The 25,658-nt window shown below is 44.4% G+C and overlaps 1 protein-coding gene across 1 annotated transcript in view; it reads right to left on the minus strand.

The window, feature by feature from the left end:
- The window catches only part of LOC309557562 (contactin-associated protein-like 5), a 691,665-nt gene extending 666,647 nt beyond the window's left edge, over positions 1–25,018 (minus strand). Inside the window, exon 1 of the mRNA XM_082260344.1 lies at positions 24,731–25,018. Coding sequence (XP_082116470.1) covers positions 24,731–24,812 — 82 coding nt within the window. The 5' untranslated portion in view covers positions 24,813–25,018. The remainder of the gene's footprint in view (positions 1–24,730) is intronic.
- Between the last annotated feature and the right edge of the window lie 640 nt (positions 25,019–25,658).

Below are 25,658 nucleotides of genomic sequence, written 5' to 3' on the forward strand. Positions count from 1 at the left end.
TGAGAGCTTCCCACTTGTTAATGGTTGGTTGGACGGCCTTTTGAGGTTGGCTCTGGGGTGCGCCAGGGGTGTCCTTTGAGCCCCCTGCTATATGTATTCGCAATCGACCCCTTCATAAGAAGGTTAGAGAGTGGATCGTTGTGTGGGGTGCCTTTGGGCATTGCTGGTGTGCCGCCTTTGAAGGTCGTGGCCTATGCCGATGATGTGTCTGTTATTATCTCTGGGATGGAGGAGGCACAGGAGGTGGTCTCTGTGATAGAGCAGTACACTGAGGCTTCTGGCTCTAAAATCAATCATGAAAAGAGTGAAGTTTTCTGGATGGGTGAGGAGGGTGAAAGCTTCGAACTTCCGGATGCCTTCCCAGAGCCCCAGCAGGAAATTAAAGTGTTGGGCATCAAATTTGGTCCCGGTGAATATGGTCATCAAAATTGGGAAAGCAGGTTGTTGAATGCCAATGCCAAGGTGGCAAGCTGGAAGAAATGGAAACTTTCCCTGAGGGAAAGGGTTGACTTGATTAAAACTTACCTGATCCCAATCTTTTTATATGTCAGCTTTGTCTGTATCTTGCCGGAATCTCTCTATGCAAGGGTGTACAGCTGCTTTTTCCAACTGTTATGGGGAAATAGGCTGAACCTGATCAAACGCAATGTAACTTACCTGTCCAGGCGGGAGGGTGGTCTAGGAATGGTCAACCCTATAGTTTTCTTTTCTCTGCTTTTTTTAAAGTATAATCTTGGTAATATGTTAGCAGAGACCCCGCCGGGATGGGTGGGTATTTTTCAATCTTGGTTTAGGCCTTTTCTGCGATGCTGGGAAGATGGCGGGCCAGTGAAAAGTCTGAGAGTCCGACATGGCAAGCTTCCGGCTTATGTTGCCCCGTGTCTGAAAATACTTAGGCAGTGGCAGGTGACAGTGGGGGATATCAAGTCCCTCCCCAGAAAGCTTCTGGAGAAGAGGATTTTGGGCTCTGCTTTCAGTGTGTCGCTGACCTTAAGGGATTGCCCAGGCCCCGTAATGAGGGAGGGGTTGCGTTTAATTAACTTAGGAAGAATCCCTTTGAGGTTTAGGGATCAAGCCTGGCTCGCTTTCCATGGAAGGCTCTATGTGAGAGGGAACCTGAAGCATCGCCCTGTGGATGATCGGGATTGTCCTAGAGCGGAGTGTGTTGGTAAAGTGGAGTCTATGGACCACTTTTTGCTCCAGTGTCCCTTTAACATAGAGGTGTATAAAAGGGTGGGGAGGGCTCTAGGCATCCCCTTTCTCTATCGCATGAGTTATGCGGAGTGGGTGTACGGGGCATTCCCGACTCGCTGGGATTTTGATTTGGATACACTTTTTCTAGTTAGTATAGTTGTCCGTTACTTCACGTGGAATGCACGGTGCCAGATTACCCTGCGGAAGAAAGTCCTCCCTGTCGAGGTGGTGGTGTACGATATTCTTGGTGAGGTTGGGAAGATTTGGGGTCTTGAGAAGGGCAGGGAGCCTCGAGCGGTCTGGATAAGGGCGTGGAGGAATATCAGACCTGCTTTTGGTGAACTGTCCATCTCTGGGTAAAAAGCTTTTTTCCTATGCTATTTCTTTCACGCCCTTAGCTTTTGTTGGTTAATATCTTCATTTTTGAAGAAGGGCTGCATGCATAATGGGAGCGGTTTTGTTTCTTGACCTCGCAGGTTTGATGTCTGGTGTGGTGGTGTGAGTCTTATTAAGATTATTTTTCCCGGTACTGATGTGTTTCATGATGTGAGTTTTGTTTTTGCTGTAAAGGCAGTCTTTATTTGAGAGCAGAATTTGCTATGTATTTTTTTTTTCCCCTTTTCATGTAAATATGTATATATTTATTTATGTATATTGATTTTATGCTTATTGATTGCAAGATTTTTAATAAACAAAATTGGGAAGAGTGTCCCTACATTGGTGGTCAACTTCTGAAGGAACCCTAGTTGAGAATGGCTGTACCTTTGGGGAGATTGCCCTTCACTTCCCCTCACTTTATGTCCATGAGATGCAAAAGGAAGTGTGTGGAATTCCCCACTTAGACAGTTGTCACCAGAAAAATGGATCCCATTGGTAATACAACCCTCGTCTCTTGTATTGGTGACTGCAGTATACTTTCTGTCACTGTGCCAATGGCCATCAGGACAAATAGAGAAGGTAAATGTCCCCTGTGAGGATACAGACAGCAGTGAAAGCATGAAAAGGGTTCTAATCCTTCCCTAACCTGTCAAAACCTAAAAGTATGTGGCTTTATCCTGTTATGTGCTGTCCTTGCACGTACGGTTACTAGAGCTTTAATCTGTACCTCATTAAGTGTTGCCACTCATATAAACTAGTCATATTATTTATGAATTCCAGGCAACCTTCTCATCCTTATTAGAAAGCTAATGACCAGCTGTTCATTAATTGTTTAAAAATATAAAGTCCTGAACTATCTTCAATTTATTACTGCTGGTTTCCATGGTTTTGTGCTATCCAAGTCTCAAATCCCTCACATTTTTGAATGGTTTGTGAAGGCTTATTGTGTAGGGTCATGGAACATTTTGCAAACACCATATTTGTGGGCATAGATTGGGACAGTGATGTGGATGCTAAAAAACCTCAAGTGAATGCCCACCTATGAAGTCTGGAGACAGGGCCAATGATAAGGCAGTGTAGCCAGCCCTCCTGTACTGGGTCCAGGCCCCATCAGTTCAAAAGGGGACCTGCCGAGCAGGAGGGCCAGAAATACTGCCTTATTGCTGACATTTGTAAATCTTGTGCAGTGCCGCTGTCTTCTACTTTTCTTCTCTTCTTCTGGCTGCACTGCTACATAGTTATATAGTAGGTGAGGTTGAATAAAGACAATAGTCCATCCAGTTCAACCTGTGTAGGTGTGTGTGGCTGTAATCATCTCCCATACCCCTGAATGTTCTGATCCCTGAGATGTACGTCTAATAGTCTTTTGAAAGCCACCATACTACCCACAGAAACCACCTCTTGTGGTAGAGAATTCCACAATCTTGTAGTCCTAACAGTAAAGAACCCCCCACGTTGCCTGAGGTTAAAACGCTTCTGCTCTAATCGCATTGTATGCCCTCTTGTCCTCATGCAATCCCTCGAATAAACAGCTTTTTTTCTAAGCTGAGGTCCCCATTGAGATATTTATAAATTGCTATCATGTCCCCCCTCAGGTGTCTCTTCTCCAGGGAGAATAAATCGAGCGATTGCAGCCGCTCTTCATAGTTAAGGTCCTCCAATCCCCTAATCAGTTTAGTTGCCCTTCTCTGGACTGTTGGAGGATCAGTTATAGTATCTGTGTCCCCTTCCCCCTGCTGTCTGAGACCCCTGTGTGCCCTCTTCCCCCGAAGTGCTGCCATTTTCTTTCTCCTTTTGCCGGCAGCTGCAGGGGGCACACATGTCCGTTATTTCATGATGATGAGCGTGGAGGGACTCACCACCCTGAATGAACACAGTGAGCGATTTGGTGCAGATATTGCCTTCATGCTGCTTTTCACTTGAATGGGTCTTGTTCAACGGGGGAATAATTTCTGCTATGGCTGCAAAGCATCTCATCGTGGGCATTGGATTTTAGCAAACAATATCATTTCATATTTTCAAAGAATGGGGGTCAAGTCAGGTAGACTGTACGGGGCCCCGTGATACCTCTACATTGTTGGTCATGGTGAAGCTCCTTGCATTGGTGGTTAGTGGGAAGAGTGTCTCTACATTGGTGGTCAACTTCTGAAGGAACCCTAGTTGACAATGGCTGTACCTTTGGGGAGATTGCCCTTCACTTCCCTTCACTTTTTGTCCATGAGATGCAAAAGGAAGTGTGTGGAGTTCCCCACTTAGACAGGTGTCACCAGAACAGTGGTTCCCATTGGTAAATCATGCCTCGTCTCTTGTATTGGTGACTGCGGTATACTTTCTGCCCAGTGCTTTTAATGGGCCGGTATGCACTGGTACTCAGTACCGCCACTTCCAAATATGGCTCTTGAGCATACCCCCACCTCTCTGTGCGCCTTAGCGTACCAGTACGCTCATTTTGGACATCTGCGCCCTCAATTGTCCCCCCCAAGAATATTTCCCACTCCAGAGCCAGACCAGTCACCACTAGTGAGTCCCCCTGCTCCGGAGTCCCAGCCCAGGCCAGGGGGGGTGCTCTGTGGGGACCCTGATGTGGGGTGGGGGGCGACAAAATTTATAGGCTATAATAGAGTACCGGCACCTCTTTTGGGCCACTTAAAGCACTGTTTCTGTCACTGTGCCAATGGCCATCAGGACAAATAGAGAAGGTAAATCTCCCCTGTGAGGATACAGACAGTGATATATCAGCAGTCCTGTCTGTAGACACATAGCCATAACATCTACTGGATATGAGCTTGTTGGACAACCCATTCCAAGACCATGGGCATCAATACTGAGTTGAGATCAAGTGCTAATGTTGGATGAGAAGATTGTGTGGGTGGGTGGTAGGCATGCTCCATGCTTGGGAATCTGGGAACATGCTCCAACTTGGGAATGAGCTCACCATGTCTGCCCAGTTGCAAACAAGCCAAGGGCACACAATTGCAACTCACTTTTACACACAGGTACAGTCTCCGCAGGAGAGCTCCTTCCGCCGGGACAACCTCAAAGTCCATAGTCTGGCTTCTTCTGCTTTCTTCTAGATAACTTCCTTCTAGAGAAATTTTGGGGATAACTGTAATCTCCTTTTGCAGGGGTTTATAAACTTTCTAATCAAAAGGCCAGTTTATTGTCCTTCACACATTAGGAGGGCTGGACTGTAGCCCCATCATTGGTGTCATCAGGTGGAATAGTGCCCCATCGTTTAATACCGCTGGTGAGAGTTTGATACTGGTGAGACGTGACCAGCTCAACAACAGGCCATGTACCGGTACCGGTCCGTTGCCCCGGGGTTGGGGACCCCTACTTTAGATTGTAAGCTTCATGAGCAGGGCCCTCATACAGCTTCGTTATGGAACCGTATTATAATTGTACTGCCCCCCCTTTATATTGTAAAGCGCTGGGCAAACTGTTGGCGCCATATAAATCCTGTATAATATTATTAATAATAATAATATCAGGCAAAAACACATCGCTCTGCACAATGGGTCCATCAGGAGCACAGGCTGCGGTGATCTCTCCAATGGAATACAATGTCAAGCAAAAGGACAGCCAGCAACTCTTCCAATTCTTTATTATCACATAAAATACACAGGGTGGCCAACGCGTTTCGGCAAAAAGCATTGGTCACAGCACTCACAACATATAAATAATAATAAAAAATCTTTGCAGATATTTATAATGTGCTTGTGTTCATTATCGATGGCATCTATTATCATGAGAAGGTTGGAGTTAATGTACAACAGCCTGTGGAACCAGTCACAAATCACCTTGCATTTTACTGAGCTCTGATTGGTTGATTTGGCTTAACATTGCTCTTTTCAGTCATTTAATAGGCCCCATGCTGGTATTGCCTCTATTAATGCACCTAATGTTCTTGTACCATGACTACTCCCCACCCCCATTCTTCACATCTTCACTCTCAGAACTTGTTCTTTTATCCGACGGGTTTTATTTGTTGTGCTCCCCTCCAAACTGTGCGCTAACGTAATTGTGGCGCGGTATTTTTAGACTTTAATTAGCTGTAAATATTATATCTGAGGATGTGTTACTCACACTTACTTTACTGCAAGCTGTCATGTACATATGGAATGTTACTAGCTAGAAACTCATCTGAAACCCTTTCATGCCTCCATTACTGTCACAGCTCCCCCTTGCTTTACGTGGGAGAGATGCACCCCTTCCTCCTGCTACCGGCACCCCAGTAAACGACTGACTGCTTGATGCCTAAGGCCCCGTTCACACCTCTGTGTTCTGTGCAGGAGCTTGAAGCTCCAAAACGCTGGAGGGGAAAAAAAAAAAAAATGACTGGAACTATGGAGTAAGTTCACATCTCCACTCCAAGTCACCTGGAGCTCAAAAAAGTTCTGCAGCTTTTTTATAGTTAAAATTGGGTAAATTTGCGCATTTTTGGCGCTTTTTCATTCCCACAGAAATTAATGGAACTGCAAAATTTGCGCATTTTTGTGAGCTTTTGTGCATTTTGTCGCGTGTTTTTGTGTGATTTTCTGCATAAATGTAAAAAAAAAATAATAATTAGTAATAATATATAAATAAATGAATGCAAAATAAATAAACATAAATAAATAAATAAAATAAATGAATATTATTTAACAAATAAAAAAAAAATACCCCCTAACCTTAACTCTTAAAAGCAATAATAATAATAATAATAATAATAATAATAATAATAATAATAATGCATTATTATTATTATTGTTATTATTATTATTTTTTTTATATATTATATATTTTTATTAATATTTTCAAAACACATACAAACTAAATATAAGACAAAAGAAGAAATGGGGAAAGAACCCCAAAAAATCTTCTTTCTTTCATTTCTAACATTTTCAATTATAAAAACATTGCCTCTTTCCCCCCCCCCCCCCCCCCCCAGCCGCATATGTTCTCCATATTAGCCATCAGTGAATTTCATTAACAATCTTTGGAGAAAATATTCTCCCTCCCTCCTCCATTATATTATCGTGAATTATACCCCTAAGTGATTAATTCATATTATCAATCATTAAGGGGAGATATCTCCCATCTCAAAAACCTTTCTACACCCCCAGTGTCATGATTCCCCTGTATTGAGGGAAAAAAAAAAAAAAAGAACCCCAATTTTTCCCTCTTTCCCATTATCGTGAATTACACTCCTATGTGATTATTTCTATTATCAAATATCAAATCATGAGGGGGAGATTATCACCTAAACCAACCAATACCATAATTTGTGATACATACAGTGGAATTATTATTATTATAATTTTTCGTTTTTGATCGTGTGTGTGTTTATTTATTATTTTAATAATATTATGATCATTATTATTAATGAAATATTAAATCAACAGCAAAACCTGAACAAAAAAAAAACATTATAAATATTATTAATATTAATAACAATACAATTATTTTTTTTTTTTATTTTATACAAGTATTTATTTATTATTATTATTATTATTATTATTATTATTATTATTATTATTTTTAAGGTCAGATTAGGAGTTAATTATTTGATTATTATTACATAGTATTCATTTATTGTATTTATTTATTATTTTATTTATGATTATGTTTATTTACTTGTGTATTTATTTTAAATGTATTTATTAATTTATTATTATTATTAGTAGTAGTAGTAGTAGTAGTAACACCTTAACAAAAAATAAATAAATAATAATAAGACAATAAATATAATATTAACCCCAACCTCTTATCCTAACCCTAACCTATCCTTAAAGGGTTTGTAAAGTCAGGATGGTTTTTTATTCTAATGCATTCTATCGTCGCAGTTTTACCCCTCCTGTGCAAACCGACATAGGTATACGTCGGGCACGTGCCTGCAGCCAGGGGGCGCGCTCCCACCCCAACGCGGCAGCGGGGATTCTGATGCACGGGTCAGGCGGCTCCGATTGCCACCTGGCACTCGTGTTCGCTCCCCGCTGAGAGAGAAGGACGGTCAGCTGTTATAAACACAGCCGACCGTTCTTCTCCCTGGAATGATCAAAGAGCGCCTGTGATCCTTTTATATAGGATCATATGTCTATAATACGCTTATTGCGATTTTTTCTTTTTACCAAAAATATATAGCAGAGAACAAATTGGCCTAAAAAATAAAAAAAAATTGATTTTTATTTTTTTTTTTTTTTGGGGAATGTTATATAGCAGAATGTGAGAAATATATATATATATATATATATATATATATATATTTCAGAATTGTCGCATTTTTTTTGTTTATAGCGCAAAAAAAAAAAATTGCAGAGGTGATCAAATACCACCAAAAGAAAGCTCTATTTGTGGGGAAAAAAGGATATAAATTTTATTTGGGTACAGCGTCACACGACCGCGCAATTGTGCGTTAAAATAACGTAGTACAGAATTGCAAAAAATGGCCTGGCCATTAAGGGGGCAAATCCTTCCGGTCCAGAAGTGGTTAAAGTGGAGTTCCGCAGAGTTCCAGCCCCCCTCCAAAAATTAAAAATCAGCAGTTGCACACACTGTACACATACTGTACACACACTGTACACACACTGTACACACACTGTACACATACACATACTGTAGCTGCTGACTTTTAATATTAGGACACTTACCTGTCCTGGATGTTTCCATTGGCTGTTGGGTGCTGCGCCGCCATTGCCGGTAAAGGAAACCCAGCAGTGAAGCCTTTCAGCTTCACGGCCGGGTCCCTACTGCGCATGCACGAAGCGTGCTGCGCATTCCTATTGGCTTGGTGCCGGGGGAAGGAGGACTGGGCCAAACTTCTGAGGGACGTCAAAAACAGCTACCTGTTCCCCCCTCCCCCCTGAAAGGTGCCAAATGTGGCACCGGAGGGGGGGAGGAAACAAATTAGCGGAAGTTCCACTTTTGGGTGGAACTCTGCTTTAAGCACCTCCTTCACACAGTTAGAAAGCACTCCCTAGGAGCACATTCCCAATGATGACAAGAGTAAGGATCGTTCTTCCCACTGACTGTCACACTAATGTGTCATGACTTGTAGATTTTTAGCAGGGGTTCCCCGAGACTAGAACCCCCCCCCCCCCCAGCGATTTGCTTATGGCAGTGTGAACTGCCTGCAATCTAAATGCGATGCGAGAACCCACCGTGGATTTGCAGAGTTCCCGCATCACATGTGTGTGAACCGAGCCTGAAACGCTTCCGTTGATACGTTGATGATCAATCGTTTGACATAAATAATGACCTTGGGGGGCCTTCGTATGACACAACCTGCTCTTCATTGATGATGAGACTCTCAGCACCCTGGAAATCCCGCTCACCCTCTGCATTAGTCATCCAATCAGATGAGCTGCGCTCACGTGCCGAGTCCTCCAAAGTGGAACAGATGCAAACGCAGCCACAGATCATGCTGATCTATGCATCGCAGCCAGCAGATTCACAAGCCGCACAACAATTCTTATCTTTTTATGCTCGTGTGAGAAGCAATTCTCCGATAACGTGGCCGGCTCTTACGTTTCCTCGCTATCTCCCAGAATTTATGCTTCAATTTAATGCCGTACTTCGCCGTTCGATACAATTATGTAAAGTCCTGGTGTTGAGAAATGCGCAGGGGAGGCTTTTAGAAAATGTGTAAGTCGGGCCATAGACTCGTATACGGAGCCCGATCTAAGATTACATTTAATAGCGACGTTCTAAAGAGAGCAAATCTTCCCGATACTTTCCATAAAATAATGGGGGTTATTTACTAAAGACAAATAGGACTGTGCAGTTTGCAAAGTGCAGTTGCTCTAGAGCAGCCTTCCTCAACCTTGTCAACACAGAGGAACCCTTGAAATAAATAAACTTCAAGTCGCACAGATATGAACGGTACTCATTGGAAATAATGGAGAATGACTTGTCATGCGATTTTGCAGTCCCAAATCGCAGGACAAGTCACACAAGTGTGAAAGGGGCCTTACTCGCGTAACGCACCAGGTGTTTGCGCCTTCCCCGAGGCATAACTAGAACCTTCAGGGCCCTGGTGCAGGAAACCATGAAGGGCCCCCTGGACCCCTGGCCGGGGGCCTTTCCTTCAAGCCTGGGACTCTTCCCACTGATCCTGGGGCCCTTTACTCTTGTTGCAGGGCCCTTTATTACGGTCCCACAGCGGGACCCTTTCACAAGTTCTGCAGTGGGCCCCCTTCCTGCCATCTTGGGGCCTCCCCATGGCGGTGGAATGCCAGGGCCCGGTTGCAAGTGTGACCTTTGCGATCCTGGAAGTTCACCCACTGGTGTCAGTCGTTTTTATTTTTTTGTATTATTTTTTATCATTTTATTTTATTTTTTTACAATGTGACAGACTATGACTCTGTCCATTCAGAAAAGGAAGGAATTGGTAAATTACATATTTACCGACCCCTTCCTGGTTCTCTATTGTGACACATCCCCTGCAGCAGCCGGCAGGAGAGGGTAGGGAGCACAGTAGGGGGGGGGGGGGCAGCACAGTGGGGGGGGGCAGCACAGTAGGGGGGGGACCAGGGGAGCACACAGGGGGCCCAGAGACAGCTACACAAGTGAACTGGATAGGAGGAGTGGCGGGGGCAGCATACAGTGGAACCAATCTCCTCCATTTTCCTCCTGCAGCTACAGGAGGAAAAGGGAGGGCACAAGAATTCTCTACATGCTGCCCCCCACTGCCCCTCCTATCCAGGTGTACAGGGGAGCTGCACAGGGCCCCCTGGAGCATGGGGCCGGTTGCAACTGCAACCCCTGCAACCCCTGTTGTTACGCCCCTGCGCCTTCCCCTTTTTTGTTTTTGCAACTTAATATTGAACCCTACGGACTAAGACTGGGATGCCATTAAAGTTCATTTGTGTGTAAAGGCAGGCGTCCCAATACTTTTGACAATATAGCATATATATATGTGGACAATGAAAGCAATGCCCCTGATTGGTTTCTGCGAGTTATTCTCTAAAAACGCACAGCGAGCTCTGTCGGAATATACGAATTGTACGTTTCGCTTTTTACTAAGCCATGTAATTACTTTTGTTTTCAAACTCTTCGGGGAAGTATTTCACAACCCACTTTAATTATTTTTGGCAGGGCCGTGTTAACAAACAGTGTTTGAGTTAACATATTGCCGAGGAAGTTTTCCGGTACAAAACTCGGTAATAACTCTCCAACCCGACCGCCCACCGCATGAGTCCACTGGCAATACTTTGTACCCTGGCAGAAAGTGGGGGAGGATGGGATCCCGCTCTTTCCCGTAGCTCATTATATGTATTGTACAAGGCGCACGCACAAAGCTATTTGGATACATACATTGAAACATTTTAACTACTTCACCAGTAATTTATCATACAATCTTTGGAAATATTTTATTTTATCCTGAAACTCAGATTTCAACATTTCAGCAGATCCTTATACAGTTGGGAGACCCCAACCACTTAAGGACCGGGCCTTTTTCTGCTGAAACTTGTTGCTTACAAGTTAAACAGTATATTTTTTTTTTGCTAGAAAATAACTTACGACCCCCAAACATTATATATATATATACAGTATATAACATTCCCCCAAAAAAATGTAAAAAAATCTACATTTTTTTCAAAATTTTAGGCCAATTTGTTTTCTGCTAGATATTTTTGGTAAAAAAAAATCGAAATAAGCTTTTTTTGATTGGTTTGTGCAAAAGTTATTGCATTTACTAACTACGGCAAAGATTTATGTCATTTTTATTGTTTTTTTTGTTTTTTTTACTAGTAATGGCGGCGATCTGTGATTTTTTGTGGGACTGCGACATTGCGGCGGACAGATCGGACCCCTAACTGACATTTTTTAAACTTTTGGGGGGACCAGTGACATTACTACAGTAATCAGTGCTAAAAATATGCACTGTCACTTACAAATTAAACAGTATATTTGTTTGCTAGAAAATGACTTAGAACCCCCAAACATTTTATATATAGAGTATACAACATTTCCAAAAAAAGAAAAAAGAATGTAAAAAATCAAATTTTTTTTAACATTTTAGGCCAATTTATTTTCTGCTACATATTTTTGGTAACAAAATCGCAATAAGCCTGCTTTGATTGGTTTGCGCAAAAGATATCACGTTTACTAACTACGGCAAAGATTTATGTCATTTTTATTGTTTTTTTTTTTTTTTTTTACTAGTAATGGCGGCGTTCTGCGATTTTTTTTTTGTTGGACTGCGACATTGGGGCAGACAGATTGGACCCCTAACTGACATTTTTGACACTTTTGGGGGGACCAGTGACATTACTACAGTAAACATTGCTAAAAGTATGCACTGTCACTTTACTAATGACACTGGCAGGGAAGGGGTTAACCCTATGGGTGATCAAGGGGTTAAACGTATGCCTCATGCTTACTGACATGTGTGGGGGGTTCTGTTATAGAGACAGAGATCGCAGGTTCAGCTATGCTGAATCCTGTGATCTCCTCCTGTCTGTCACAGAGAAGATCCGTCTACTTTGTTTACATAAGCAGGCGGGTCTTCTCACAGTTTCCCCGACGATCGGGGAAGGGAGGTGGCGATCGCCGCCTCTCCTCCTCAGGCGCCGCCAAAATCACTAGGAGTCAAGCAACGTAGGTCTACGTTGCTGGACCCAGGGGAGCCGTACTGCCACAGTAGGATTACTGTGAGCAGTCGGCAAGTGGTTAAGGGATCTTTTTTTTTTTTTTTTTTCAGGGTAACAAACGCTTTAAGGACCAGGCCTATTTCTGACACATGTTAGTTAAAATGAGTATTTTTGGCTAGAAAAAGTCTTAGAACCCCCCTAATATCATATATTTGTTTTTTTTTTAGCAGAGACCCTAGAGAATATATTAGAGATCATTGCAATGCTTTATGTCACACTGAATTTGAGCAGTGGTTTTACAAATGCAATTTTTTGGAAAAACTACAGTTTATTGGAATTTAAAAAAAAAAAAAAAACAGTAAAGTAAGCCCAATTTTTTTTTCTGTAATATGAAATATGATGTTACGCCGAGTAAATTGATACCTAACATGTCATGCTTCAAAATTGCGCACACTCGTGGAATGGTGACAAACTTTGGTACTTAAAAATCTCCATAGACGACGCTTTAAATTTTTTTACAGGTTACCAGTTTAGAGTTCCAGAGGAGGTCTAGGGCTACAATTATTGCTTCCGCTCTGAAGATCGCGGCGATATCTCACCTGTGTGGTTTACATATGTGGGCGTGACTTGTGTATGCGTTTGCTTCTGCATGCGAGCACGGAGGGACGAGGCGCTTTCATTTTTTTGTCTTTTCTTATTTATTTATTATTTACTTTTTTTAATTTTAATTTTTATACTGCCCTTTAAAAAAAAATGTTTTGATCACTTTTACTGCCCATTCACACGACCGCGACTTGTCAGGCGACTGGTCAGCCTGACATGTCGCGGTCCATTCAGTGCTATGGGAACCGTTCTAATAGGAGCGACTCAAGTCGCTCCGACTTAGAAAATAGTTCCTGTACTACTTCAGGGCGACGTCGGAGCGACTTGCATTGACATTCATTATACAGTATGAAGTCCGTGCACGTTGCGTCAAAGTCGCGGTGCACGCGGCTTCACAGGTCGCCACCGAAGTCGTGCCGTGGTAGTGTGAACCAGCACTTATTCCTATTACAAGGAATGTAAACATCTCTTGTAGTAGAAATAAGCATGACAGGACCTCTTTAATGTGAGATCTGGGGTCAAAAAGACCTCAGATCTCACATTTACACTTAAAAGCAAAAAAAAAAAGGAAAAAAATAAAATGTAATTTAAATGTAATTAAAAAAAAAAAAATAAATAAATAAAAAGGGCCCTTTAAGGTTTTTAGGCGGAAGTGATAAACCAGTGATACATTGTTACAGTTTTATGTTGTATCAGAATATCAGAGTGTAATTGATCTCCTTTGCTTATTTTCCCTTTCCGTTGATGATATTTGTAATTGGATGCAAAAAATATTTCTGTTTTGTATCCCCCCCCAGCCAACTGCCCTTCTTATAAATCTGTAACACGCAGAGCGATAAGCACTGGTTGGTTGCTATGGGCTACTGCATCCTGCACATTGGTAAAGGGATAAACGAGTGATACATTGTTACTGTTCTGTGTTGTATCAGATTATCAGAGTGCAATTGATCTTTTTTTTTTTGGCAACCGACTGCTCCGGTAAGCCGAGGAAACAACCGGGAAGTGGCAAGAAGGGGACCCCTCCCGCTGCCCATAAAATGGATCTCGTGGCGAATACGCCACTGGGACCACTTTTACTGGATTCTGGAGCGCCAGCTATATAAAAAAATACCAGGGTTATGGCTGCTATTTGCGGTATTTAACGTCAAAGTACCGACGTAAATACTCGGTGGGCGGTCCGGAAATGGCTTGAGGGGTAATTTCAGTCCAAGTAAAGAGAAATAATAGCGTTGTGCTTGCAGTTTGCAAACTTTTCACACAGAGGAAGCCTTGAAATAGCTTTCTGGTCTCAGGGAACCCCCGGCTAATAATTATCATATCTACAACTCATTATACACTAGAGCAGGGTCGGCAAGCCGTCAATCGGGGCAACAGGCTCTGCCTCCCCCCAGCCTCAGTCGCTCTCATGTTACCTGCAGAGAAGAGAGAGGGAGACGTCATAGTGCTGGATGGAGGGCCGGGCACGGGATCTGTCTCAGTGATTGGTTTATAGGGGGTCCTAGCAACCAATCAGCAGCCTGTTATTATGAAATGTTAACTCCCGCTTCCACCTTCCACCCAGCACTATGCCATCTCCTGATCTCTGCTCTGCTGTACACATGCTGGCAGGTATGAAGTGCTACCTACATAGCACTGTATGTATGTAGGGGGGATGATGTGAAGGGGGCAGAGCAGACACTGTTGGGGGGAGGAGAGAGGACATTACAGTGGGGGGATGGGATATTGTGATGAGAAATGGACAAAGGACACTGCTTTGAGGGATGGAGAGACAGAGGACACTTTGTGGGGGGCAGAGGACACTATAGTGGGGGGATGGGGAATTGTGATGGTAAATGGACAGAATACACTGATCTGGGGGATGTAGAGGCAGAGGACACTGCTTTCAGGGGGCAGAGGACACTGCTATGGGGGGTAGAGGACACTACGCTGGGTGGGGGGGGGTGTTTTTAAGGGGGGCAGAGGACACTGTTTTGGAGGGAGGTGTACAGGACACTACAGGGGGTGGGAGGGGGAAGAGGACACTATGGGAGGGGGTGATGTGAATGGGGGGGGGGGGCTGAGAACACTGCTTTTGGGGGGGTAGAGGACACAACTGTGGGGAGAGGGAGCAGAGGATAATGCTGTGGGGGACAGATGACACCTCAGTGGGGGGGAGGGGGTGATGTTGAGGTGTAGAGGACACTACAGGAGGGGGCAGAGGACACTACAGTGGGGTGATGTGAAGGGGGCAGAGGACACTTCTATGGGGGGCAGAGGACACTGTAGTGAGAGGGTGATGTGAAGAGGACATGAGACCCTGCTATGGGGGAGGCAGAGGACACTGCTGTAAGGGTGTGATGTGAAGGGAGGCAGAGGACACTATTGTGGGGGAATGTTGTGAAGAGGGGCAGAGGACACTACTGTGGGGAAGTGATGTGAAGAGGGGCAGAGGACACTACTGTGGGGAAGTGATGTGAAGAGGGGCAGAGGACACTACTGTGGGGGAGTCATGTGAAGAGGGGCAGAGGACACTACTGTGGGGGAGTGATGTGAAGAGGGGCAGAGGACACTACTGTGGGGGAGTGATGTGAAGAGGGGCAGAGGACACTAGTGTGGGGGAATGTTGTAAAGAGGGGAAGAGGACACTACTGTGGGGAAGTGATGTGAAGAGGGGCAGAAGACACTACTGTGGGGGGTGAAGTGAAGGGGCGCAGAGGACACTTCTATCGGGGGTGATGTGAAGAGGGGCAGAGGACACTACTGTTGGGGGTGATGTGAAGAGGGGCAGAGGACACTACTGTAAGGGGGTGATGTGAAGGGCGGCAGAGGACACTACTGTGGGGGGGGGGGGTGATGTGAAGGGGACAGAAGACACTACTTTGGGGGTGATGTGAAGGGGTGCAGAGGACACTACTATGGGGGGTGATGTGAAAAGAGGCAGGGGACACTACTGTAAGGGGGTGGTGTGAAGGGGGGCAGAGGATACTACTGTGGGGGAGTGATGTGAAGAGGGGCAGAGGACACTACTGTGGGGGAGTGATGTGAAGAGGGGCAGAGGACACTACTGTGGGGGAGTGATGTGAAGAGGGGCAGAGGACACTACTGTGGGGGAGTGATGTGAAGAGGGGCAGAGGACACTACTGTGGGGGGTGATGTGAAGAGGGGAAGAGGACACTACTGTGGGGGAGTGATGTGAAGAGGGGCAGAGGACACTACTGTGGGGGGGTGATGTGAAGAGGGGCAGAGGACACTACTGTGGGGGGTGATGTGAAGAGGGGAAGAGGACACTACTGTGGGGGAGTGATGTGAAGAGGGGCAGAGGACACTACTGTGGGGGAGTGATGTGAAGAGGGGAAGAGGACACTACTGTGTGGGAGTGAGGTGAAGGGGTGCAAAGGACATTTCTGTCAAATACTATGTGTTTTTCATGCCTGCTTTTTATTGGGAGCTTGATAGTTTTTTTTGTTTTTAAAGGTCGCCACCATCTTTTTACCCTAGAGGAACCTTCCATAGAATAATTTTCAGGCTTCGGAAAACCCTTAATAAAAACCAATTTGTCAGAGGTCAGTAGGAAAAATGACCTTTACATTAGAGGTCAGAATGCCATCCCCACAGATAGCTAAAACAATCATTGGCATCATGGCAATGACTCTGCCAAGTTGCACTAGCCCTGGAACTATGCAGGTACCATCAAAAAGGTGGTCAATCTGCCACAACTCCAGGGACCTCTGGAAACACCCTAGGATTCCAAGAAACCCTGGTTGAGAATGGCAAACCCAGAGTTTTATTTAAATCCAATATTTCCTTGGGGAATATATTCCCCCCCCTTTTTTTTACCACTTTCCTTCTTTCTCTCTCTCCCTTCTTTTCTATTTTCCTTATTTCTCTCTCCTTTCTACATCTCACTTTTTACCTCAGTGCGCATCTCACTCTCTCTCCACTTCACCTCTCTTTGTCTTCTTTAGCTATAACTCTATATATACTGTCTTTATATTACACTTTAATAGTTATAAGATTGACAAAATCCACTGTTAATTTGTTTTTGTTTTTTTGCAAAATTAAGCATTAACCTCCCTGGCGGTATGATTGTTTCCGGTACAATTATTTTGCTAGTAATTCTTAAGAACGAGCAGCCCAAACCAACTATTTACATATGATTATTTTTTACTGTGCGTTCTTCTTTATAACATCTCGGGTATGATAAAGTTTGAAACACAAAAACATAAATTATAATATAATAAATAACTATAAATAAGTTAAAGTATATATGTATATATACTGTATATATGTATATATACTGTATATATATATATATATATATATACAGTATATACAGTATATATGTGTGGGTGTCCATGGGACAAGGTGAGTACCCTCTCTTCCAGGATCCAGCGATCTTCCTAGCGGTACTCCGAGTGTGGCTCGGGGTTACCGCTAATGGCTCTGAAATTTCACCCCGAGCCACACTCGGGAATACCGTTAAGGAGGTTAAAGACATCAAATAAAACTCAGACAGATGTCGAAACAAAGGAAAGAAATGGGACATGGATGTGATCTTCACACGTCTTAATGGATGTCAAATTTGTAATTTATTACGTGCAAAATGCCATGTGAAAAGGCCATTACTATTAAATTATATATACTGTATATCAGGGCTGAAAATTTCAAGTCCTAAACTGCCAGCCAGGCCTTGAGAGTTACTGGTCACCAGTTTCACCATTCAACCATGACCCTGGCCCGCCCCTAATTCCGCCCCCAAACACGTCCTCGCAACTTATCTCATGAAATGACACTGTTCAATGTTTTATGCAGAACTAAGTTACAAAAATAAATATTAACAATGACATCAACAATATTTACATACATCATATTTCATTGATCTGCTTGTGATAAATAAAATAAGGATAAAATATGATTGGCTACTATAGGCACTGTACACATCATTACTGCCTTGTTAAGTAAATATTTGAATGCTATTTTAAATATATCAATAATAAAATTAAACCCAGTGAATCACTGATTTAGGATGCAGAGAGACTCCCAGCACTGGACAGGGGAACGGGAGCTGCCAAAGTTAACTTTTCCTATGAACAAGCTGGTGATTGGTTGCTAGGCGGTCCAAACAACCAATCACCGGTTTGTTAATAGGAAACATAACTTTGGCAGCACCTGTCCAGCCCCCCTCCCCGCCCCCCACCTCATCTAGTTCTTTGCCGACTCCCACTGTATGCCAGGCCCTGCTAAGAGAATGGCAGGGGGCAGAGGCTGGGAGGAGAATCGGCTCCTATTCAACCCCATCTGCTGGCAGCCACCCTCCGATGCGGCTCCACACTCTCCTTCAGCTTATTTTCACTCACCTAATGTGAGCAGCCAAGTGAAAATGTTGACGGCTGATGTAAATGTACAGGTTCCCATTGAATAGGGGACCCTGTTGATTTTCTCACTCTAAGACCTGGGTGCAGGTTCCATGAATATACATTAGTAGGATGCAACATGAACCCTTTCCTGCAGCAACAAGAAGTGCTCACTCTGCCAGGATTTGGGCCATTTGGCCAGAGAATTCACCCAGATTCGGTGCAATGTGTGCCAGCAGCTAGGTCATCTGTATAGGCAGTGCCCAAAGGCACTACATAACTTGCCAGGATTGGAGACAGAGCTGCAGAGGCATGATAAAGAGGATGAAGCATCTGAAGTTAGGGAGGAAACTGTTGTTGTCCCTCCTATGCCTGTTGTGTCAGATTCAGTTTCCCCTAGTGATATGGTCCCTGAGTCTGTCCCTCCTGTTGTTGTTCCTATATCTACTGTGCGTAAATCCTCCAGGCTGGCAAGTGTGCCGCCTTTAGAGGTTGTGGCCTATGCCAATGATGTGTCTGTTATTATCTCTGGGATGGAGGGGTGCAGGAGGTGGTCTCTGTGATAGAGCAGTACACTGAGGCTTCTGGCTCTAAAGTCAATCATGAAAAGAGTAAAGTTTTCTGGATGGGTGAGGAGGGTGAAAGCTTCAAACTTCTGGAAGCCTTCCCAGATCCCCAGCAGGAAATTAAAGTGTTGGGCATCAAATTTGGTCCTGGTGACTATGGTCATCGAAATTGGGAAAGCAGGTTGTTGAATGCCAATGCCAAAGTAGCAAGCTGGAAGAAATGGAAACTTTCCTTGAGGGAGAGGGTTGACTTGATTAAAACTTAACCGATCCCAATCTTTTTATATGTCAGCTTTGCCTGTATCTTGCTGGAATCTCTCTATGCAAGGGTCTACAGCTGCTTTTTCCAACTGTAATGGGGAAATAGGCTGAACCTGATCAAAGGCAATGCAACTTACCAGTCCAGGTGGGAGGGTGGTCTAGGAATGGTCAACCCTATAGTTTTATTTTCTCTGCTCTTTTTAAAGTACAATCTTGGTAATATGTTACCAAAGACCCCGCCGGGATGGGTGTGAATTTTCAATCTTGGTTTAGGCCTTTTCTACAATGTTGGGAAGATGTCGGCCACTGAAAAGTCTGAGAGTCTGACATGGCAAGCTTCCGGCTTATATTGCCCCCTGTCTGAAAATACTTTGGCAGTGGCAGGTGATAGTGGAGGATATCAATTCCCTTCCCAGGAAGCTTCTGGAAAAGAGGATTTTGGGCTCTGCTTTCAGTGTGTTACTGGCCAGGTTCCGTAATGAGGGAGGGATTGCGTTTAATCAATTTGGGAAGAATCCCTTTGCAGTTTAGGGATCAAGCCTGGCTCACTTTCCATGGAAGGCTGTATGTGAGAGGGAACCTGAAGCATCGCCCTGTGGATGATCGGGATTGTCCTAGAGCAGAGTGTGTTGGTAAAGTAGAGTCTATGGACCACTTTTTGCTCCAGTGTCCCTTTAACATCAGTGGGAAGAATGCTCCTTACATTGTTCATTAGTTGAAAGAATGTTCCTTACATTGGTGGTCAGTGGGAAGAATGTTCCTTACCTTGGTGATTAGTTGAAACAATGTTCCTTACATTGGTAGTCAGTGGGAAGAACGTTTTTTACATTGGTAATCAGTGGGAAGAATGCCCCTTACATTGGTAATCAGTGGGAAGAATTTCCTGTACATTGGTGATCAGTGGAAAGAATGTCCCTCACATTGGTAATCAGTGGGAAGAATGTCCCTTACATTGGTAGTCAGTAGGAAGAATGTCCCTTACATTGGCAGTCAGTGGGAAGAATGTCCCTTACATTGGCAGTCAGTGGGAAGAGTGTCCCTTACATTGGTGATCAGTGGGAAGAATGTCCCTTACATTGGCAGTCAGTGGGAAGAATGTCCCTTACATTGGTAGTCAGTAGGAAGAATGTCCCTTACATTGGCAGTCAGTGGGAAGAGTGTCCCTTACATTGGTGATCAGTGGGAAGAATGTTCCTTACATTGGTAGTCAGTGGGAAGAATGTCCCTTACATTGGTGGTTAGTGGGAAGAATGTCCCTTACATTGGTGGTAAGTGGGAAAAATGCTCCTTAGATGGTGATCAGTGGGAAGAATGCCCCTTACATTGGTGATCAGTGGGAAGAATGTCCCTTACATTGGTAGTCAATAGGAAGAATGTCCCTTACATTGGCAGTCAGTGGGAAAAGTGTCCCTTACATTGGTGATCAGTGGGAAGAATGTTCCTTACATTGGTAGTCGGTGGGAAGAATGTCCCTTACGTTGGTGGTTAGTGAGAAGAATGTCCCTTACATTGGTGGTAAGTGGGAAAAATGCTCCTCAGATGGTGGTCAGTGGTAAGAATGCCCCTACACCAGTTTTCAGTGGGAAAAATGCTCCTTACATTGGTGATCAGTGGGAAAATGCTCCTTACATTGGTGATCAGTGGGAAGAATGTCCCTCACATTGGTGATCAGTGGGAAGAATGTCCCTCACATTGGTGGTAAGTAGGAAAAATGCTCCTTAGATGGTGATCAGTGGGAAGAATGCCCCTTACATTGGTGATCAGTGGGAAGAATGTCCCTTACATCGGTTGTCAGTGGGAAGGATGTCCCTTACATTTGTAGTTAGTGGGAAGAATGTCCCTTACATTGGTGATCAGTGGGACAAATGTCCCTTACATTGGTAGTCAGTGGGAAGAGTGTCCCTTACATTGGTGATCAGTGGGAAGAATGTTCCTTGCATTGGTGATCAGTGGAAAGAATGTCCCTTACATTGGCGGTTAGTGGGAAGAATGTCCCTTACATTGGTGGTAAGTGGGAAAAATGCTCCTTAGATGGTGGTAATTGGGAAAAATGCTCCTCAGATGGTGATCAGTGGGAAGAACGCCCATACACTAGTTCTCAGTGGGAAAAATGCTCCTTATATTGGTGATCAGTGGGAAGAATGTCCCTTACATTGGTGATCAGTGGGAAGAATGTCCCTCACATTGGTGGTAAGTAGGAAAAATGCTCCTTAGATGGTTATGAGTGGGAAGAATGCCCCTTACGTTGGTGATCAGTGGGAAGAATGTCCCTTACATCGGTCGCCAGTGGGAAGAATGTCCCTTACATTGGTGGTCAGAGGGAAGAATGTCTCTTACATTGGTAGTCAGTGGGAAGAATGTCCCTTACACTGGTGGTAAGTGGGAAAAATGCTCCTTAGATGGTGGTCAGTGGGAAGGATGCTTCTAAAATTGGTGGTCAGTGGGAAGAATGTTCCTTACAATGGTGATCAGCGGGAAAAATGTTTCTTACGTTGGTGGTCAGTGAGAAAAACGTCCCATACAGATAGCCACAAAGGTTTTTGGCATTAGTGGTTACTTATTTGAGAGGAAAAACGTGATCATTGCCCAAGGTACCCCTACCAGCCTTTGAAGGAACCCTAGGATTTCACAGAACCTTGGTATAGAAAGACAGACATACACAGTGTTTGTCTGCCTGGAATTGCATACTATCAGAAAACCAACTATCGTGATTTATGCACAGAGTGATGCCCTGTCAAACATTTCTCTAGCAATTACCATCTTCACGAGTAAATATGGCAACTCCTATCTCAGATTCACAAGATATTCTGGGGCAGGAAATGAAAACTCATCATGCACACACACGACAGAAGATGTGTATGTATATATATATATATATATACACACACACAAGTTATCTCTGTTTGGGGGCTGTAGTAATATTAGATCTATGTTTTGCAATCTTGTATTCTAAATTAGTACAGCATAATCCTTCAAATTACCTCCCATTTGTTATTATTATTATTATTATTTATGTGGTTTTTCTTCTTTTTTTTTTTTTTTTTGCACGGGATATCATGTTACGGTGCAGAAAGATAAAAGGCTTCTCTTATTTTTCTGAGGACACTTTATCCAAATGTGTAATCCATTCGCTGTGTTTTCATAAGCTTTGGCTAAGAAGTTCAACACCAACCTGTGAAAGACCAACAGTGTCCTCCAGTGGTCGGTTTGCTACAGTGCAGTGGTAGAAAAAAAAAATCAAATTCTTGCTTTAATATACAAATTAATGATATTATGACCTAAATAACCAGTTGCTGCTCATTGATTGATCTATTCTGATCATTAAAAATATATTGCTTGTATACAAAACACACATCAGCACACCTTAATACACCATACATATCTCAATACTTTATAGTTAGCAATTTAGCCAAGAAGTGCCTAATATATGAATGGCATGATGACACTTTTTTCTATTATTGATCTGGACATCTTGGCTGTGATCTTGTCCTCTGTCTAGCTGATGCTTCTGCTACACCTAAAGCCCATTGCATCTCCAGGAAGCCTCCCAGCCTGGCATAAAGCATTCAAACTGCGTACTTCTAGGATGTCGGTGGTGGAGACTGCAGCAGCTCACGGTGAAGGGAACTTTGCAACACATTGAACTTCCAAGAGTTAGATACATTGTATCAATTCCAAGGATCCCCGTACTTCCCGGGAGATCAGTCTTGCCCCATCAACATTCACTTTCCACCAGCTCATTAATCCCTAAAGGCTGAGCATACCCTACACCAGGGGTCTCCAAACTGTGGCCCGGAGGTCCGATGTGGCCCTTTGCTTGCCTTTATCTGGCCCTTGGGGTACTGTTCCTCCCACAGACACTGATGGGGTTATATTCCTCCCACTGACGCCAATGATGGGGCAATATTCTTCTCATTGACACCAATGATGGGGCACTATTCCTTCCACTGACACCAATAATGTGGTGTAATTCTCCCACTGACACAAATGATCAAGCACTATTCCTCCCACTGATACCAATGATGGGGCACTATTATGTCCAATGACGCCAATGATGGAGCACTAATCCTCCCACTGACTCCAATAATGGGGCACTATTCCCCCAACTGACATCAATAATGGGGCACTATTCCTCCCACTGATAGGGCACTATTCCTCCCACTGATACCAATGAGGGGGCACTATTCTTCCCACTGATAACAATGATGGGCCACTATTCCTTCCACTGACACCAATAATGGGGCACTATTCCTCCCACTGATGCCAATAATAGGGCACAATTCCCCCCACTGACAACAATGATGGGGCACTGTTCCCCCCACTGACAACAATGATAGGGCACTATTCCCCCCATTGACAACAATGATGGGGCACCATTCCTCCCACTTACACCAATGATGGGGCACTATCCCCCACTGACACCAATGATGGGGTACTATTCCTTCCACCGACACCAATAATGGGGCACTATGCCTCCCACTGATACCGATAATAAGGCACTATTACCCCCACTGACACCAATTATGGGGCACTATCCCCCCTCCCCAACACCAATGATGGGGTACTATTCCTCCCACTGATACCAATAATGGGGCACTATTCCTTTCACTTACACCAATGATGGGGCACTATTCCTCCCACTGATACCAATGATGGGGCACTAATCCTCCCACTTACACCAATGATGGGGCACTATCCCCCCCCTTCCCGACACCAATCATGGGGTACTATTCCTTATACCAACACCAATAATGGGACACTATTCCTCCCATTGATACCAAAGATGGGGCACTATTCCTTCCCCCCGACACCAATGATAGGGTACTATTCCTTATACCAATACCAATAATGGGACACTATTTCTCCCACTAACATCAATAATGGGACACTATTCATCCCATTGATACCAATGATGGGGCAATATCCCCCCCCCCCCAACATCAATGATGGGGTACTATTCCTTATACCAACACCAATAATGGGACACTATTCCTCCCACTAACAGCAATAATGGGGCACTATTCCTCCCATTGATACCAATGATGGGGCGCTATTCTTTACACTGATACCAATGATGGGGCACCGTTTCTCCCCCTAATACTAAAGATGGCCCATTGTTTTCTGCCACTAATGCCAGGACATTTTTTTACTCCCACTGGCCACACTCCGGCCCCCCCTCAAATTCTGTAAAACTGGTCCATTGTTTGGAAAGTTTGGATACCCCTGCCCTACACAATTTGACCAACATCTGTACAACCTCCTTTAAATTTACCAAAACTAAAACACACCTAAACAACCCAGTCTATTTGTTTGGAGCCGAGCAGGTCCTTGCGTTTTCTAAAGAAAATTGTACAATCAGATTGTATAGTGCATGGTCAACCTTTACAGACCATGCTCAGCAGCTGGACGCATCCATGATCATAAAATCTACCCCACTCCTGTGGTGCAAAATGCAAACTTCACCATCGTAGGACAGCCTGCTAATATAGGAGGCACGCTGCTATAAATAATATCAGTGATTACAGTTAGCATTGTATCACATTGGTAATCAGAGATGGTTTGCAGGTTGCACTATATACACCCATCTAAAGCAATAGCAATGAATCAGAGAGTGCAGGGACTGGAATCAGCTACCCAACAATCTGCAGAACACAGGCTTGCCATTAAATGCCTTCTACCTACACAGTGCAGGAAACATAAACAGCTTTAATGAGCACCCAGAGCAGCAATCATCATTCCACAGATCCCACCTAGACAGACAAGTGTCAGAGCCCCCCCCCCAGGGGTCTGTGCATCACACCCAACTGCCCCCATCACTTACAGTTTGCAGCTGTTGATCCCAGGGGCCACACAGCAGACAGCACACATAGAAAAGCCCCCAACAAGCTTCCATTAGAATCCATTGTTATATTTTATTTCTCTATTTTTCTCTCCAGTAGAATGTGATCAGGTAGAGGAGGCACTCTGTGTGTTATCCCAGATCTCTGTGCCTGCTCATACAATCCTCTGCTCCCAGCACCATCCAGATAATCCAGGCTGGGCTGCAGACTTCCTCTGCACAAACTCCTGCAAGAGAACCATCCACAAGGCAGTCAGACAGGAGAGGAGAGAAGAGAGAGGAGGAGAGGGAAGGAGACTCAGGAGAGGAGACTCAGGAGAGGAGAGGAGAGGCAGCTTCCAGCGCTGGAGGAAGATTCAGCACTGAGATGGTGGACAGCTCCTTATAGGCGAGCAATGGAGCTCCCCACCCACAGCCTGGAGCAGATACACCCACTGTACATCCTAGGAGCCTGAGAGCTGCACACTGTGCATAGGAGCCTGAGAGCAGGAGCTGCACACTGTGCATGGGAGCCTGAGAGCAGGAGCTGCACACTGTGCATGGGAGCCTGAGAGCTGCACACTGTGCATAGGAGCCTGAGAGCTGCACACTGTGCATGGGAGCCTGAGAGCTGCACACTGTGCATGGGAGCCTGGGAGCTGCACACTGTGCATGGGAGCCTGAGAGCTGCACACTGTGCATAGCAGCCTGAGAGCAGGAGCTGCACACTGTACATGGGAGCCTGAGAGCAGGAGCTGCACACTGTGCATGGGAGCCTGAGAGCTGCACACTGTGCATGGGAGCCTGAGAGCTGCACACTGTGCATGGGAGCCTGAGAGCAGGAGCTGCACACTGTGCATGGGAGCCTGAGAGCTGCACACTGTGCATGGGAGCCTGAGAGCAGGAGCTGCACACTGTGCATGGGAGCCTG

Source organism: Pelophylax lessonae, assembly GCF_965119305.1.
Source record: "Pelophylax lessonae genome assembly, chromosome: 6".
NCBI classification, from domain to species: Eukaryota; Metazoa; Chordata; class Amphibia; order Anura; family Ranidae; genus Pelophylax; species Pelophylax lessonae.